General features: G+C 44.0%; 1 protein-coding gene across 4 annotated transcripts; it reads left to right on the plus strand.

Annotated features, from left to right (window-relative positions):
- The first annotated feature begins 182 nt into the window (after positions 1-182).
- LOC130375366 (zinc finger protein 646-like) lies at positions 183-13114 on the plus strand. Of its 4 annotated transcripts, none has more exons than XM_056582235.1 (7): positions 183-436; positions 1616-1857; positions 2562-2817; positions 5209-5298; positions 6749-7015; positions 10464-10643; positions 12872-13114. In XM_056582235.1, exons 1-7 carry the CDS (start codon positions 302-304, stop codon positions 13037-13039), a joined length of 1338 nt encoding a protein of 445 aa, XP_056438210.1. In that variant the 5' UTR covers positions 183-301; the 3' UTR covers positions 13040-13114. The 4 variants fall into 4 exon arrangements, with proteins under 4 accessions (XP_056438210.1, XP_056438220.1, XP_056438229.1 ...); XM_056582245.1 differs by having other exon boundaries at positions 10464-10592; XM_056582254.1 differs by lacking the exon at positions 5209-5298 and having other exon boundaries at positions 12872-13113.
- The last annotated feature ends 672 nt before the right edge of the window (positions 13115-13786 follow it).

The raw sequence follows: 13786 nt of genomic DNA on the forward strand, positions 1-13786 counted from the left end.
ATACGTCCTTTCAAATAAATTCCCATTCAAAACACAACCAATAAAATATTCTCTGTGATGTCATAAACATAGTCATTCGATTTCATTTTTTATTTTGCTATATAGGCCTTCATGCCAAATACATCAGTTTATATTTCATATTCCAGGCCGGTAGGCGGCGGTAATGTGCTAGACCCGTAGATACAGCCGCCGCCAAAACAATCACTACAAAGAAGAAATATTTTCTTTTCGGAAGAAGGTCCCCACAAAGCGGCCCTATTTCTTTACAATCAAAAAAAGTAAAACAAACCGTAAAGCAAGCATGTACGCCAGGACAAATGCCGGGAGTACGCATGGAGACTTTCAGGACAGAAACGGAGGAAATTATGTGACATCGGCAGAGTCTTTTGGACACTGCTCTCAATTGTTCTGGAAAAAGGATCCCAATGACTCCGGAGTAAGAGCCTGATTCTGCTACCATTAGCTAGCGAGCTAAGCAACTAAATAGCTATTTTAAGCTGCTAGATATCTTCATTTGACCAATAGGCATATGCGGGTTATGGGTATTTGCCGTCTGAAACTGCCATTACTGTTTTCCGACGCAGTGTGGCAACACCGGTTACTCTGTGTTTACAAAAGGATTGCATAAAAAAAAAAAAAGTTAGCAGCATGCTAACATTGCTGCCAGTTGTCATGCTATGTGAGGCCTGGTCTAGCTACCAGCTAGCCCATTCTGGACCACTTACGCTTACTATGCGGTTGATCCCGCAGTTGTTGAATTAATACTTATATCACGACGATCGGATATTAATATGTCATCACAAATAAATTAAATTGGTGGAGATTATTTGAGAACTAGAAATGTATCTGAGCATCTACTAGCCGAGTCGAACGATAGCCATAGCTCTGCCAGCCTCACCAAAGGCAGCGTTTTCACAACAAGGCACACAATAAGTTTTCTTTAGATGGCGTATGAATTGATGTATGTGGGTTAGGACATTGATGAAAGTAATTGTACATCCGCTTAAATAACATGTTTTATCACTGAATATATGAGATGCGGTTGACTGAGTGGCCCGCATAATTTTATCGACTGGTGAAAAGTAAACATGACGAGTTGTTCCACCGGAAACTGAAGCGGAACACGCCCCGTATGGGCATCTGAAAGACCCCTTTGTGACGACCCTGGCTGGGCTTCTTCAAGGAAGATTATAAATGCCACTCACGCAGCACAATAATTAATACAGATCTGAAGTTAAATACATCCATGGCAATTTTCCTCTGCTTTACCCGTCGTTATTTTTGTGAGCTGAACGTTGTGCTTATTTGTACGATGTCTTATGTGTGAAAAGGTATCTAAGGTGTCCCCATATTTTCATAATTAAGTTTATTTGTGAGTGTTGAGTGTTTTTGTTCAATATTTTTTTTTTAATAAACGGCTTGTCTAGCAGAATCGTCTTAACAGTAATGGGAAATATATGACCCTTTTTAAATACTAGGCGTATCAAAATTATTCCACTACTTTCACACCAATATAATAATAATCTAATTTGATTTGGGCATATTTACACATCCATTGCTACCCAAAAAAAAACGACACAATATCAAACCTCCATTCTCTTATCTCTTGCGACAGCCGAGTTCGACCATCAGTTGGTGCGACCAGCTGCCTTCGTCCTCGGCCTCGCTCTCCGCCTCCAGCATCACCCTGGACTCCCGGGCGGCGGTGGCGTCCACGGGCATCACAGCGGCGGACATCGCGGCGGCTGAGCTTGAATCAGACGAGAGGCCCTATGCCTGCGACCTGTGTAGCTGCGCCTACAAGCACGCCAGCTCCCTGCTGAACCACAAGCTCACCCACAGGACCGGGGACTTCCGGTGAGACCCCCGTCCATCGCACGGTTCAGTGGCTTGACCTACTGAGCTCTCAGTAGGTCTGTGGAAGGCGTGACTGTAGCTGTCCCAGATTATTTATATAAATTAAAAGGCAATATATTTTTATTTAATTCATGCTTTGAAAAACAGGTGACTTTCAAGTTGTTTTTGTGCATTTGTGTGCATTGGAGCAAGTGATTTCAATGTGTTCTCATTCAGTGTCCTTCCAGATGATCAGCTGTTTAATGGAGAAGGCCAACCATTTATATTTTTTCCCCCACCCCCAATGAAACAAAGCATTGTCTGGTTAGCAGCATTGCAGCCGTAGGCATCCATTGTTGTCCAAAGGCCGGCTCTATTGCCTTGGTCATCAGAACATCGCTGTGGCGTAGAGACTAAATGCTTGAAGACTAGAATATATCTCGGTGAAATTGTGCGCCCTTGTCGTTCCAGTCTTCCTTGGGTATTAAGTATGCCAAAGTTATAGTCTTAATCCTCCCAAAATCGATGGTATGACATCATTTTACAAGATATGATATTGTTTGTCTCCATGCATACAACCTTTTTGGTTTTAGCATTACAATGTTGGTACTACGATATTATAATTTATAATTCATTTGTTATTGTCTTGCGGTGGCCCGTTTCTTTTTGGAAACAAACTAAATTACAAAAAAAATGAATAACAATCCGTTTCCTTGTCACCCCAGATGCGACTTCTGCAGCAAACCCTACAACAACTACATGTCGCTGCGCAACCACATGCGCATCCACGGCCAGAAGCGGTACGCGTGCGAGCTGTGCGGCAAGGCCTTCCGCCTGGCGCGCTACCTGCGCAACCATCAGAAGATCCATGACGACGGGCCCAACCGCTTCGACTGTCCGTCGTGCTGCAAGAGCTTCCGCACTATGCTCGAGCTCGCCCAACACCGCTGCAACGCGGCGTCAGGCCAGGTGGGTGGGAAGGTGTGTTTCTTTTCTGTTTGTGTGTGTGTGTGTGTGGTGCATGGTTGTGGCCAAGCTAAACCTGTGATGTGCTTTGGTTGTAGCCAGCTGCTGGGGTTTCGCCTCCTCTTCAGCTGAGTTGGCTTTATGAATATAAGGCTGATCTGGGATTCAAATCTTCCCCCTTCTATTCTGTTCTGGAGTCATTGACCATCACAAATTGTGATCTCCATTTCTTGATTTGGGAAGGCCCCATTTGTATTTCCACTATGTTTTAAGTTCTTGACTATACCAGTGAAGGGCCCCTGTAGCCTGGCAAAATTAAGGACCCATTGTCTAAATGTAATTTAGTCTATGTAAAATATAGGGAAAATAAAAGCTGATTTACTTTATTTCATATAATGAACCTTTTTCTAAATCAACTGAATCAAGATGACGTGTTATCAAAAAATCCTAATAATCTAATGCTAGGGGGAAGGGAAACCGTCATAACTGATTTTTACATGGAGGGGTGAAGGCGATATACCGGTCTCCGCTTGCAAATGAAGGACACAATTTAGTGTTGTGGTTAAAGTAGTTATACTGTTTAATTGTGATTCAAAATGGATATATTTATTTATCTGCATGTTCTGTAATTATACTTGGATTAATGTTCTGAAATGATTCATTCTAGAGATAATACATAGATTCCTATTATTGGTGATTAATCACATGTGTAGGGAGAATTGTGTTGGTCCTAAAAGAAAGTGAACCATCAGCAATCAATGTTTATGCAGTTGACAACATTCTCGCCATAATTAAGTAGGTTACGTTTTTCTCAAATTGCACTGCAACTGAACCAATTCCAGCAATACCAGGCTAGTATTGGCGTTGGAGAATATGCAATTTACAAAGAGCCGATACCAATAATCCGGGCCGTGTGTGTGTAATTGGTAATGCCTCGTTTTGGTAGATCCAAATCCCTTTTTCAACCACATGAGCAAGGTCAGATGCTGTGTACTGCCTTGGCTCTGCTAGCACCCGGAGGCTACCGTGTTAGCCAGCTAGCCATGTAATGGTTGTCTGTGTTATTTTAACAGGAGGGGCACATTCTATTCAAATTCAACCCTGGTTTATTGACTATCCAACTTTGCATGACATTTACTTGGGTAGCAACTTGGTTTCGTCAACGAGCTAGCCGATTTGTTTCACAAGCGCCAACCCCACCATTGTCAGTTGAGTGGCAGAATGATTGCTATGAATGTTGCTGACAACTCACCGGGCGAACTGGACGCTGTCCTTACGACGCTCGTCAAAGTGTCATAAGCACGGGTGATGTTTCTTCTGTGTTGACTGGTCGCATTGAAAACAGTTTGGCCACTGTTAACGCAGCAAGGGGCGTGCGTGTGCGTGTGTGTGTGCGTGTGTGTGTGCGTGTGTGTGTGCGTGTGTGTGTGTGTGTGTGTGTGTGTGTGTGTGTGTGTGTGTGTGTGTGTGTGTGTGTGTGTGTGTGTGTGTGTGTGTGTGTGTGTGTGTGTGTGTGTGTGTGTGTGTGTGTGTGTGTGTGTGTGTGTGTGTTCTTCTGTAAACACACGTGATCCAAAATAAACAAGGAGCTGATGCCAAGATTCTGATCCGACACCATCTGGTCCGGAGGATCAGTGTTCATCCGATACAGGTCGAACCATGAACTCTTATGAGTTAATTCACTACGCTTATTGCTTTGACAATAAGAATCAACACTCTTTTTTTTTTTTTTTCCTTCATTTTTTTTTTTTCACCAATTTTCAATTGGCCTCCCGGATCCAGCTTGTTGGGTAAGCAAGCTATAGACAGTACGGAAACGCCTAATTTGATTTCAACCAAATTCTCCTCTTCTTGCATCTGTAATTAGCCGTGGCTGTATCACACAACAAATGAGCGACTTGTAATGTTTGGAGTGGAGCAGTACTTAATCATTCGGAATTAAGTAACTCTACAACAGGCGCCACTCAATCAGCCATTGATCTGTGGAATCCACCATCAATTGGATAATACAGAGTCTGGTTGTTAAACAATAGGCTTGAAAGCAGCTTGTCAATTTTGGAGCTGTGTAGTGGTGTGTGTGTGAGTGCCAGGTGGCTGTGTCTGTGCGTTTGGCATAGTGGTATCAATCGCTTTGTGAATGAATGGTGGCATATGATTAGCTGGTTATCGTCTCCTCCGACCCACCGTTGGATACGCAGGTTTAGTTTTGATTAGAAGCCCGTGTGAGGACATGATATACTGGCGTCAGGGCTAGAACAGGAAGAGGGTTAGACCCGATTCAGGGTAGCAGGGAACAATCGCAACGTCCTCGGATATATATGCCTTACCGGGCTAGTAATCTGAATTTGTGTGTGTGTGTGTTTGTGTGTGTATTATTCACGTGTGCGTGTTGTGTGGGTTCATAAGAACCGGTTCAACTGCCCGTCCTGCTTTAAGAGCTACCGAACCATGCTGGACCTGGCCCAGCACCGCTGCAGTGCCGCTGCCAAAAACCAGGTTGGTGTGAGCATGGCTGTTTGTCCGTGGGTCGGTGTGTGTGTGTGTGTGTGTGTGTGTGTGTGTCTGGCATGGTTGTAACTATCACGGATTACAGGGAAATCCGAGGCAGGAGAACAATAGGTCATGATGACGTTTGTTCTGTAGGGTTATTTAGTTTTCAGGGTGTTGAAATCAGGTGGAGTCTCTTTTCAAGAGCGCCCCCCCCCACCTCTAAGACCATCGGTTGGACCATCCTGATTCAAGGGATAAACACGTTTTTTTGCACATACGGTTCGTTTGGCTTAAATTACGGCACGGTGAATGTGCTTTCCACTTTTGAAGCGATAATCAATTGTACGATTTAAAGTTTCATAAATAAAAGTTGGAACCATAAGGCTTGGCTGCAGAAGCATTATGCCTTACTATTTATATATATATTCAAAGACCTAATGCTGCTGTAATGATCATTTCAAGTAATTGGCATTTTCTCTGTCGCCCTGCCCTCTGTGGTTAGACTGTGTGGCAGTATGGGCGGGATAGGGAAAAACAGCAGGAAAAACCTATGCAGTTGTATTTCAAAACAATCCCACCCAAATGTATCCATACCTAGTCTTGGTTAATTCCCTTTGAATATATAATAGCATGAATAATTGAAAACTTACTAGTATGATGTGACCAGAGGCCGAAAGGATTTTGCCAATTAGTTGATATCCGGAAGCCAAACGCAACAAATCTTTTATTTCCATTGGCTGCATTGACCAAAACCCAACATCCTTGTCTGTCAGTGGACTAATTGCTTCGGCATCAAGCCGGTTCGTAGAGCCGTGGGGCCTCGGTGAGTCAAACACAGAGGACAACGGTGGAAACATGTTAAGTGTGTGAGAAAGCGAATAATAAAAACACTCTTCGTTAGCCCGTAGTGTTCAGGGATAGCATAGAGTACATTTCAGTCAAATAAAGTCCATGGTAGGAGGTTAGGTTAGAACAAAGGTATACGGTCGTGTGTAACTGTGGTCCGTTTGTGTGCGCGCGTGTGTATGTGTGTGCGTGTGCACGTGCAACGTATTCACTCCACCTCTCCATGCTAGTAGAATAGCTGTCTCAGACAGATGGGTCTTTGAGTCCGGAGTCTTGAGTTTTGTCTGCCAGAATCAAACCTAAAACACATCAACTCAGGGACTCAAGCGTCCCCCATCGTCGCCGTCGTCATCACGTTACACGCCTCTCTCTCTCTCTCTCTCTCTCTCTCTCGCTCGTTCCATGTCACTCTCTTCAGGGACACCCCAGAAGGCATACCTCGCATTTATGTCGCACCTACAATACGACCACACAAGCTACCAACTATAACGCCCTCAATTCAACTCTTTGTTCCTATCCATCCCTCCCCTCCCTTGCCTCTCCTCTCCTTCCCCCATCTGCCTTCCCCCATCCCTCACACCCCGGTACCCCCCCTCCCTCCCCCCTACAGCCGGGCGGTCGTCGAACTAACTACTCCGCCCAGCGGCGCCAGCGAGCGCAGCAGCAGCAACAAAATCAACAACAACAACAACAACAACAGCAACAACAACAGCAGCAGCAGCAACAGCAGCAGCAGCATCAGAACAGCAACACTACTCCCATGATGCAGCAGCAGCACGGCGGCCACTCCCAGCAGGAGCCCATGGCCTCTCATTGTGTGTCCCCCATGTCCCAGTCAGGGGGCGTGGTCAGCCAATCCATCTCGGACCCCCACCAGGTACAAGGATTAGAACTGACAACTTTTTGTTTGGTTTGAAATAGGGCTGGGGGATATACCGGTTTTAAAATTATACCGGTATATTTTTGAAAGCGATATGTAGTTGAGACAATATCGCCATACCGGTATATTATATATTATTTTGATGTTGCCTTGCGAGCGCTATTTTATAAAGCCGACCGCTGCTCTCTGAGCCTACAAACCATGTTCAGCTGCTCAATCCCGCCCCTTATATGTACGTAGCGTTCTCCCACCCACGGACGTTTCGCATCACAACAAACTTTGAACAAAAACATGGCACGGTGGTAGAGAGTACTGAACCCGTAAAGGGACATGGGTTGAAAATAATGTTTTTAACGTTTCTCGTGAGCACGAGAAAGTATCGGGTGCGCACAAGAAAGTATCTCGTTCACACGAGAAAGTATCTGGTGTGTGTGTGTGTGTGTGTGTGTGTGTGTGTGTGTGTGTGTGTGTGTGTGTGTGTGTGTGTGTGTGTGTGTGTGTGTGTGTGTGTGTGTGTGTGTGTGTGTGTGTGTGTGTGTGTGTGTGTGTGTGTGTGTGTGTGGAAGAGTGCACAGTGGAAGAGCGGGCGGTGGAAGAGCGAGCGGTAGCGTGCATGTCAGTTTAGTGAAGTAATGAGCGAGTCCGGTTGTGAGTAAAAGAATAAAGTACCCGGCAAGAATCGTTGGCCGCTTCATTCTGACCATATTCCGACCTATAAGCAGACCCACTGCCGGTCAAACTGAAGGGTGTGTTGCCCCTGAGAGATCATCGGCCCTGGAGGGAACGTGTCTGGGAGCCGACAGCAGAAAGTTGTAACACTAACCATCTTGTAGTCAGAGGCGGAGCACAAGAGAGTAGTACGTGCTCCAATAGTGCAAGATAAAAATAAAGCACATTAATTTGAATGATTTTAGCTTGTGTGTGATTTATCGCGGGCACGGGCACACACAAGCTAAAATCATTCATATTATAGAAGAGGCTGTCAAGGAAAACAGGATTTTTTGTCTCTAATGACGTCTTTGGTATCACTCTGCAAATAGTCCGGTAACTTGTCAACTCCAGCGTCTTCGGTTGCTATGCGACGTCAGCGTCTTTGGCAGACTATTTCTCTGCTGATCAACACTACGAATGCTGGTTACAAATAAATTGTAAAAAGACACACCATGAAGTTATTTTTTCGTTTAGGCAAGTAGCCGTGTAGTAAGCGGGATAATGTATAGAACGATGTTGTCATTATTGAAAATAAGCCCCTTCAGGTCGGTGTCCTGTTCGCCCTGTCGGGGCTTATTTTCCCGATAATGACCGGCGTTCTTTACATTATCCCTTACATATCTGTTCTCAAAGCACAGCTGTGCTTCATTGAGCAAAAAAAAACAAAACACTAGATAAATGGTTGATAGTGAATACTTGTGGCGCGGAGTTAAAACTACACACTTTACCTGTTTTGTTCAAAATATCGTTATAATATCGTATATCGCCATTCAAACAAAAAATATCGAGATATGAGTTTTGGTCCATATCGCCCAGCCCTAGTTTGAAATGTACAAAGAAAAGTGTGCATAACTTAGAATACGTTATGGCAATAGCTTTGCTCGTACACTTTTTAAATGCCTCCATCGAAAAACTGAATGCATCATTTATTAAGGGCTTGACTCAGGCATGAAAATCACTCACCTTTCGGCGAAATTCGCCGTTTTGAAACCAAAATAGGTGACCTCCGTGAATCGTGTAGATTCGATGAAAAAATATTTATGGGGGGGGGGGGGGGGTAGGTTCAGAGGCCGGCCAGTTTATAGTCCTCCGTAAAGTGCTGTACTTATGCTGCGTTCGAGTATTCTCTGCGAACCGACTCGGATCTCGGATCTGACGCCACGCCCACACTTCAAGCGTTTTATTATTTCGCTCGGTCGTTGGAGGAAAACATGGACCCGGAAAGCTGTTGTCGCGGTAGCATTGGTAGAGGACCAGGCGCTCCAAAATAAGTAGGCTATAGGCCATAGTCAAGTCAAGTTTATTTATATAGCACATTTAAAACAACAGTAGTTGACCAAAGTGCTGCACACGAATACAATATATTTGTGTACATAGGCAGAGATACGGACGCAGTAAGGTATTGCAGTAATACGAGTGATTGAAAATACCATTTTAACTAGGGCTGCAACAACGAATCGATAAAATCGAAAAAAATCGATTACTAAATGTCGTTGTGTCGCGCGATTAATAAGTTACTCATAGGCGCAGCACTGTTTACAGCCAGCCGCCGACAGGTTGGTTCACGGTTCATGCACGCCCACAGCGAGCTTCAGTGTGAGCGACCACAGCTTGTATTTGTCATATCTTAAAACTGGACTGTAGGCCTACATAAAAGTGTTGTACCTTCACTGTCTTTAGGTTAAAAAAAAACTCCTTCAACTCAGTATCCGTCTAGTGGTCCAACCGAAAATTCTGTCAGCTGCTGCTGCTGCAGACGTTGTGCAGACGGGCTCGGAGTCGGCACCGCGTGCATCAACAGTCATTCAAAGCAGCGGTAGTAATCACACAACCGGACGGTGTAGAAAGTCCCGTCAGTTAAAAAAAGTAATGCAGTTTTTAAATCCATGTTAAAATCGGCAGGATATAGATAGTTAGCTTATAAAAAACAACTAACCAATGGTCACAAACAGTGTCAAATGTGATGTGTTCAGGTCGGCTCAGAAAAACGATTGATGCGTTCAAATGCAGCAGAAAATAAAAAATAAAATATTGAGATGTTGGTGAAGACCAAAAAAAAAATTATATTACTTTCCCAGTAATATAAAATATATAGTAAAGATAGAATTAATTATGACCTGTTTAATGTCCTATCCTGAACTATCATCATCTTATCAGCAATTAAAGCAATATTACAAGTTCTATTTCAAGGAGTCTCGAAAATGGTATCAATAGGTTTGACCGGTTAACCATGGACATCCCTTATATACATATAAAAGTATATCATACATTGTATGTTTCTTTTTTGTGTTATCCCAGTTATGTTTTTTTAATCTTTTTATTATTTAATATTACTTTTAATAGTTCCGGGACGTTGGAGCAATAACCTGGTGTTTTTACATTTCAGTCTGCACTGTGAATTTGAAGTAATAATTCAGTTTTTGAATAAAGATGCGGCAATTCCAATTTTATTTTTATTTTTTTCTATCCGATTCATCGATTAATCGATTATTAAAATAATCGTTAGTTGCATGGATACCCCGGACCCCACTAGAGGGATAATATCCTTCTCACCTTTTTCACCCCTGACCCGTTTTCATGCCTGTTGACTCTAGACTAATAAACTGGAATGATAAAATGTGCTTATTCCTAATCTCCTTTTAATAAAACATCTTGTACTACCTTTTTTATCAATTTTATAAGTTTATTTTATCATCTCTCTCTCTCTCTTTCCCCCCCCCCCCCCCCCCCCCAGGGGCGCTCCAGCTCATCCTCCTCACAGAGCCAGGGGGGCCAGCAGAACATGAGGAGCAGCTCCTCAAGCAAACACCCTTCCTCGTCCAACACCTCCTCCTACTCTCTGCTCCAGCCCCTGGTGCCTGAGGTAAAGGACATGGGATCTGCATACACTAGACTGAACGCCAGCCATCCCATGGTAGGAGAGAGAGCCGCCTTCACCCACACTCCCCCCCCCCCCCCCCCCCCCCCCCCCCCCCGCGCTCCCGTCAACGGCCCGCTGGGCTGCCGTCCTTCCTCCCTAAGCTGTCCGCCATACTAACCCCCTTCCACACGGACATAGACTAGTCTGCCTACACCTTCTTCAGTCTTTGGGACCTTTGCCCTAACCCTGCTCTGTCAGAGCCCTTTGTTCGACTAGTTGTTAGATTGATAGTGCCATGCCATCAGTAGAGCCATGGTCTGTGCTTTGTGCTGTACTGTTCTTCAATGCATTCAAGGCTATTATTATGTTGTTTTATGGATTTAACCTTTTTCTTTTGAGAAGCGGCAAGATTTTTCTTTGAATGTTCATAACACTGAAACACACATAAAAGGCTCTTCATAAAACGGAGAGGTATAGAAAATGCATTGGTTTACAGCTACAAAAAGGGCAGAATGATGAATATGTTTGCGGTTCTCCTTGGCCATCTCTCTGGTACCGATGACTAACATCGCTAACCCTGGCGCCGGCTTTCAGACTAACCTTTAAATTCAAGTAGTGTTGCACGTTTATATGCATGTTTTTGTATTTGCATGCACAACAACTAAGAATAGAATATCTGTAGACTTTTTAAAGATATTCTATTTTTCCTATTTCAAATCAAACCAAGTTGTTGGAAATGCATTTGTCTTGTTTATCCCGGTAATATTGTATTTGTGTTGTTGGTTTTCCGTTCCTGAGTAGTATATTTGTTGTGCAGTACTATGGCATGTTTCCCTGTTTCAATGGTTCTGTCTGCCGGGTAACACTTCAGAGTGTTCCCATTGAACTTCTTTCCGTCTGTAAAGTCTCTGCAAGGAATCCATTGCTCTCCAATATTCCAACTCCATTATTTAATTATGCATCGCTCTTAACTGCTGCAGGTAAAATATACTTTTTTTATTTTCTCCAATGTTCCAGCTGCAGAAGGCAAATCCTGCAAACTGATGAAGCCGTTTCTGACAGCCATTAGACTACGTGTGGATAGAGTTATCCACCGAATATCAGGGGTGTGAGGACTCGCTAGGCTCACGATGGAAGAGCACACACGGGGGTTCCAACAAAAAATTGGTTGAGTGGAGCGAAATGCTTAATGAAACTGCTTATAGAGGCTGCTGTAGGCAATAAACATGCCAAAAAGAACTGTCCTTCCCAGAGTTGGGAAGGAGGCTAAGGGACTCCTTGGCCATTGAGAGGGGGGACCTAGAAGCAGTGGTGGTGGAGCTTAGCTATATGTGATTGACGGGCAAGATGGATGCCTCCAAACAATCAGAAGAGCCCTTATTGCATTGATTGGTATAATAATGATGACGATAATACTTCATTTTTATTCATAATAATAATAATCGATCATAATTGTTTTCATATATTTTGATCTAATAAGAGATCTAAAAACCTTGGTTGGCGAATTTCCTGCAACAGGGAAATAAAAACTTCTAAAACAAGCGGGGGCAATCCACAGTCCAACTCTAGCCGGGTTACCTGAAAAAACACAATGGCCTTTCAGTTATTCAGGGAATGTGGTAAAGAGAGGTGATCCCTGGGCAGTTTAAAAAAAGCAGCTAAAATCTCTAGACGTGGTATCATGGCAAACGTTTTAAGATTGCAGTATTTCATAGCACGACATTCTCCAACCCCTTCTAATCATGTATTAAAATGATCTTTCTTTTGCACAAGCAGGAAATTATAGCTAGGGAAGGCAATTGTAACCAGCTTGAGTAAGCTAGATATTGGAAGTATCATTCAGGCCTCCCTCCAAAACCACTGTGCAAAAATACTAACAAGAGAAGCTTGTTAGGTGTAGCAATAGGCCTACCTAGCCTTGTTAAGATTCTGGTTGTGTGACAGGAGGGCACAGTCAGAGAATTTCAACAAATATGACAACAAAAAAAGGGTTAAAATAAATCGCCCTCCCTAGCTTTAAAACTCCTGTTTTTGCCTCGATAGTGTAACAGCCATCCCAGCTGTAAAACATCCGGAACTCCTTGCAGAGGCTTCGACTGGAACGTTGGTTTAAAAGTGTCACTGTGTTGTCGTTTTCTCCATGACCTGCTCAAAAGTCTTCCTCATTTATTGATGTTGTCTTTTTATTCCCCTCAATAAATGTCTACGGTCTTTCTCTCCATCTCTTTATCCGTATCTCTTCCTCTTTATATCTCCCTTGCTCTCTCTTTCTCTTTCTCTAGCCCAAGCACCAGGACGCCTTCTCTCTGGCCCCACAGCGGCCCCTCACCACCATCAACCCCATCAGCCACGGGCTCCATCCGAACGGGGCCCCCACGCTCAAGCCCTCCCCTGTGGCACGCACCATCCAGGGCATGCCGTGGGAGCAGCGCTCCCTCTACAACCAATGAAAGCCCTGAGCCAGCCCCTCCAGCACCGCCCCAAGCGTTGCCGCCCCGCCCTTTCCTCATGACTCCCACCTCCCTCATCCCCCCCACCACCCCCCTCCCCAGGGTCCAGGCTGGGAGAGTTTAATTATTTTTTTATTTTATTTTATCTTTTGTTTTATTTTTCCTTTGCCAGCCGACTTTGGACCTCCCCCCCCTCCTCCCCAACAACGCCCCCCCTCCCCCCCCCAAACTCCGATGTGGAAGCGGGGCCGGGGGGCACCATTGAGAACTAGATGCGAATGATTACTGAGTAGTTATAGGTTTAAAAATTGTGCTGCCTTGACCCCTCATGTATGATCTATGCCATGTACTTGATATAAGTTAAAAATGTCTTTCTCCCTAAACCTTTGACTGATGGAAATTTATACCCAGCTCCCCCCCCTCCCCCCTTCTCTAGTTATGTAAAAAAAAAAACGACAAAAAAAACAACATTATCTGTCCTTTTATAAATAGTCTCACCTCTACCATCGTCCCTATTTTATACATTTTGAAAATAATTGTTTTATTTTTTAATTTTGGATGACTGAGTGCGGATCTTCTCCTGCTACGTTCATTCGGACCACCGACGAAGACGAGAGAAACATGGCTTACAAATCGTCATGGAAACGAATCTGACAAAACTCTGCTGCGCGGCCCGTCGTTCTCTTTTCAGGTTACAGCAAAGAGGAAGAGGAAATGTGAAATGTTCTTTGTTTTTTTCTTTTGGTT

This window comes from Gadus chalcogrammus, chromosome 2 (assembly GCF_026213295.1).
Source record: "Gadus chalcogrammus isolate NIFS_2021 chromosome 2, NIFS_Gcha_1.0, whole genome shotgun sequence".
Classification (NCBI taxonomy): domain Eukaryota; kingdom Metazoa; phylum Chordata; class Actinopteri; order Gadiformes; family Gadidae; genus Gadus; species Gadus chalcogrammus.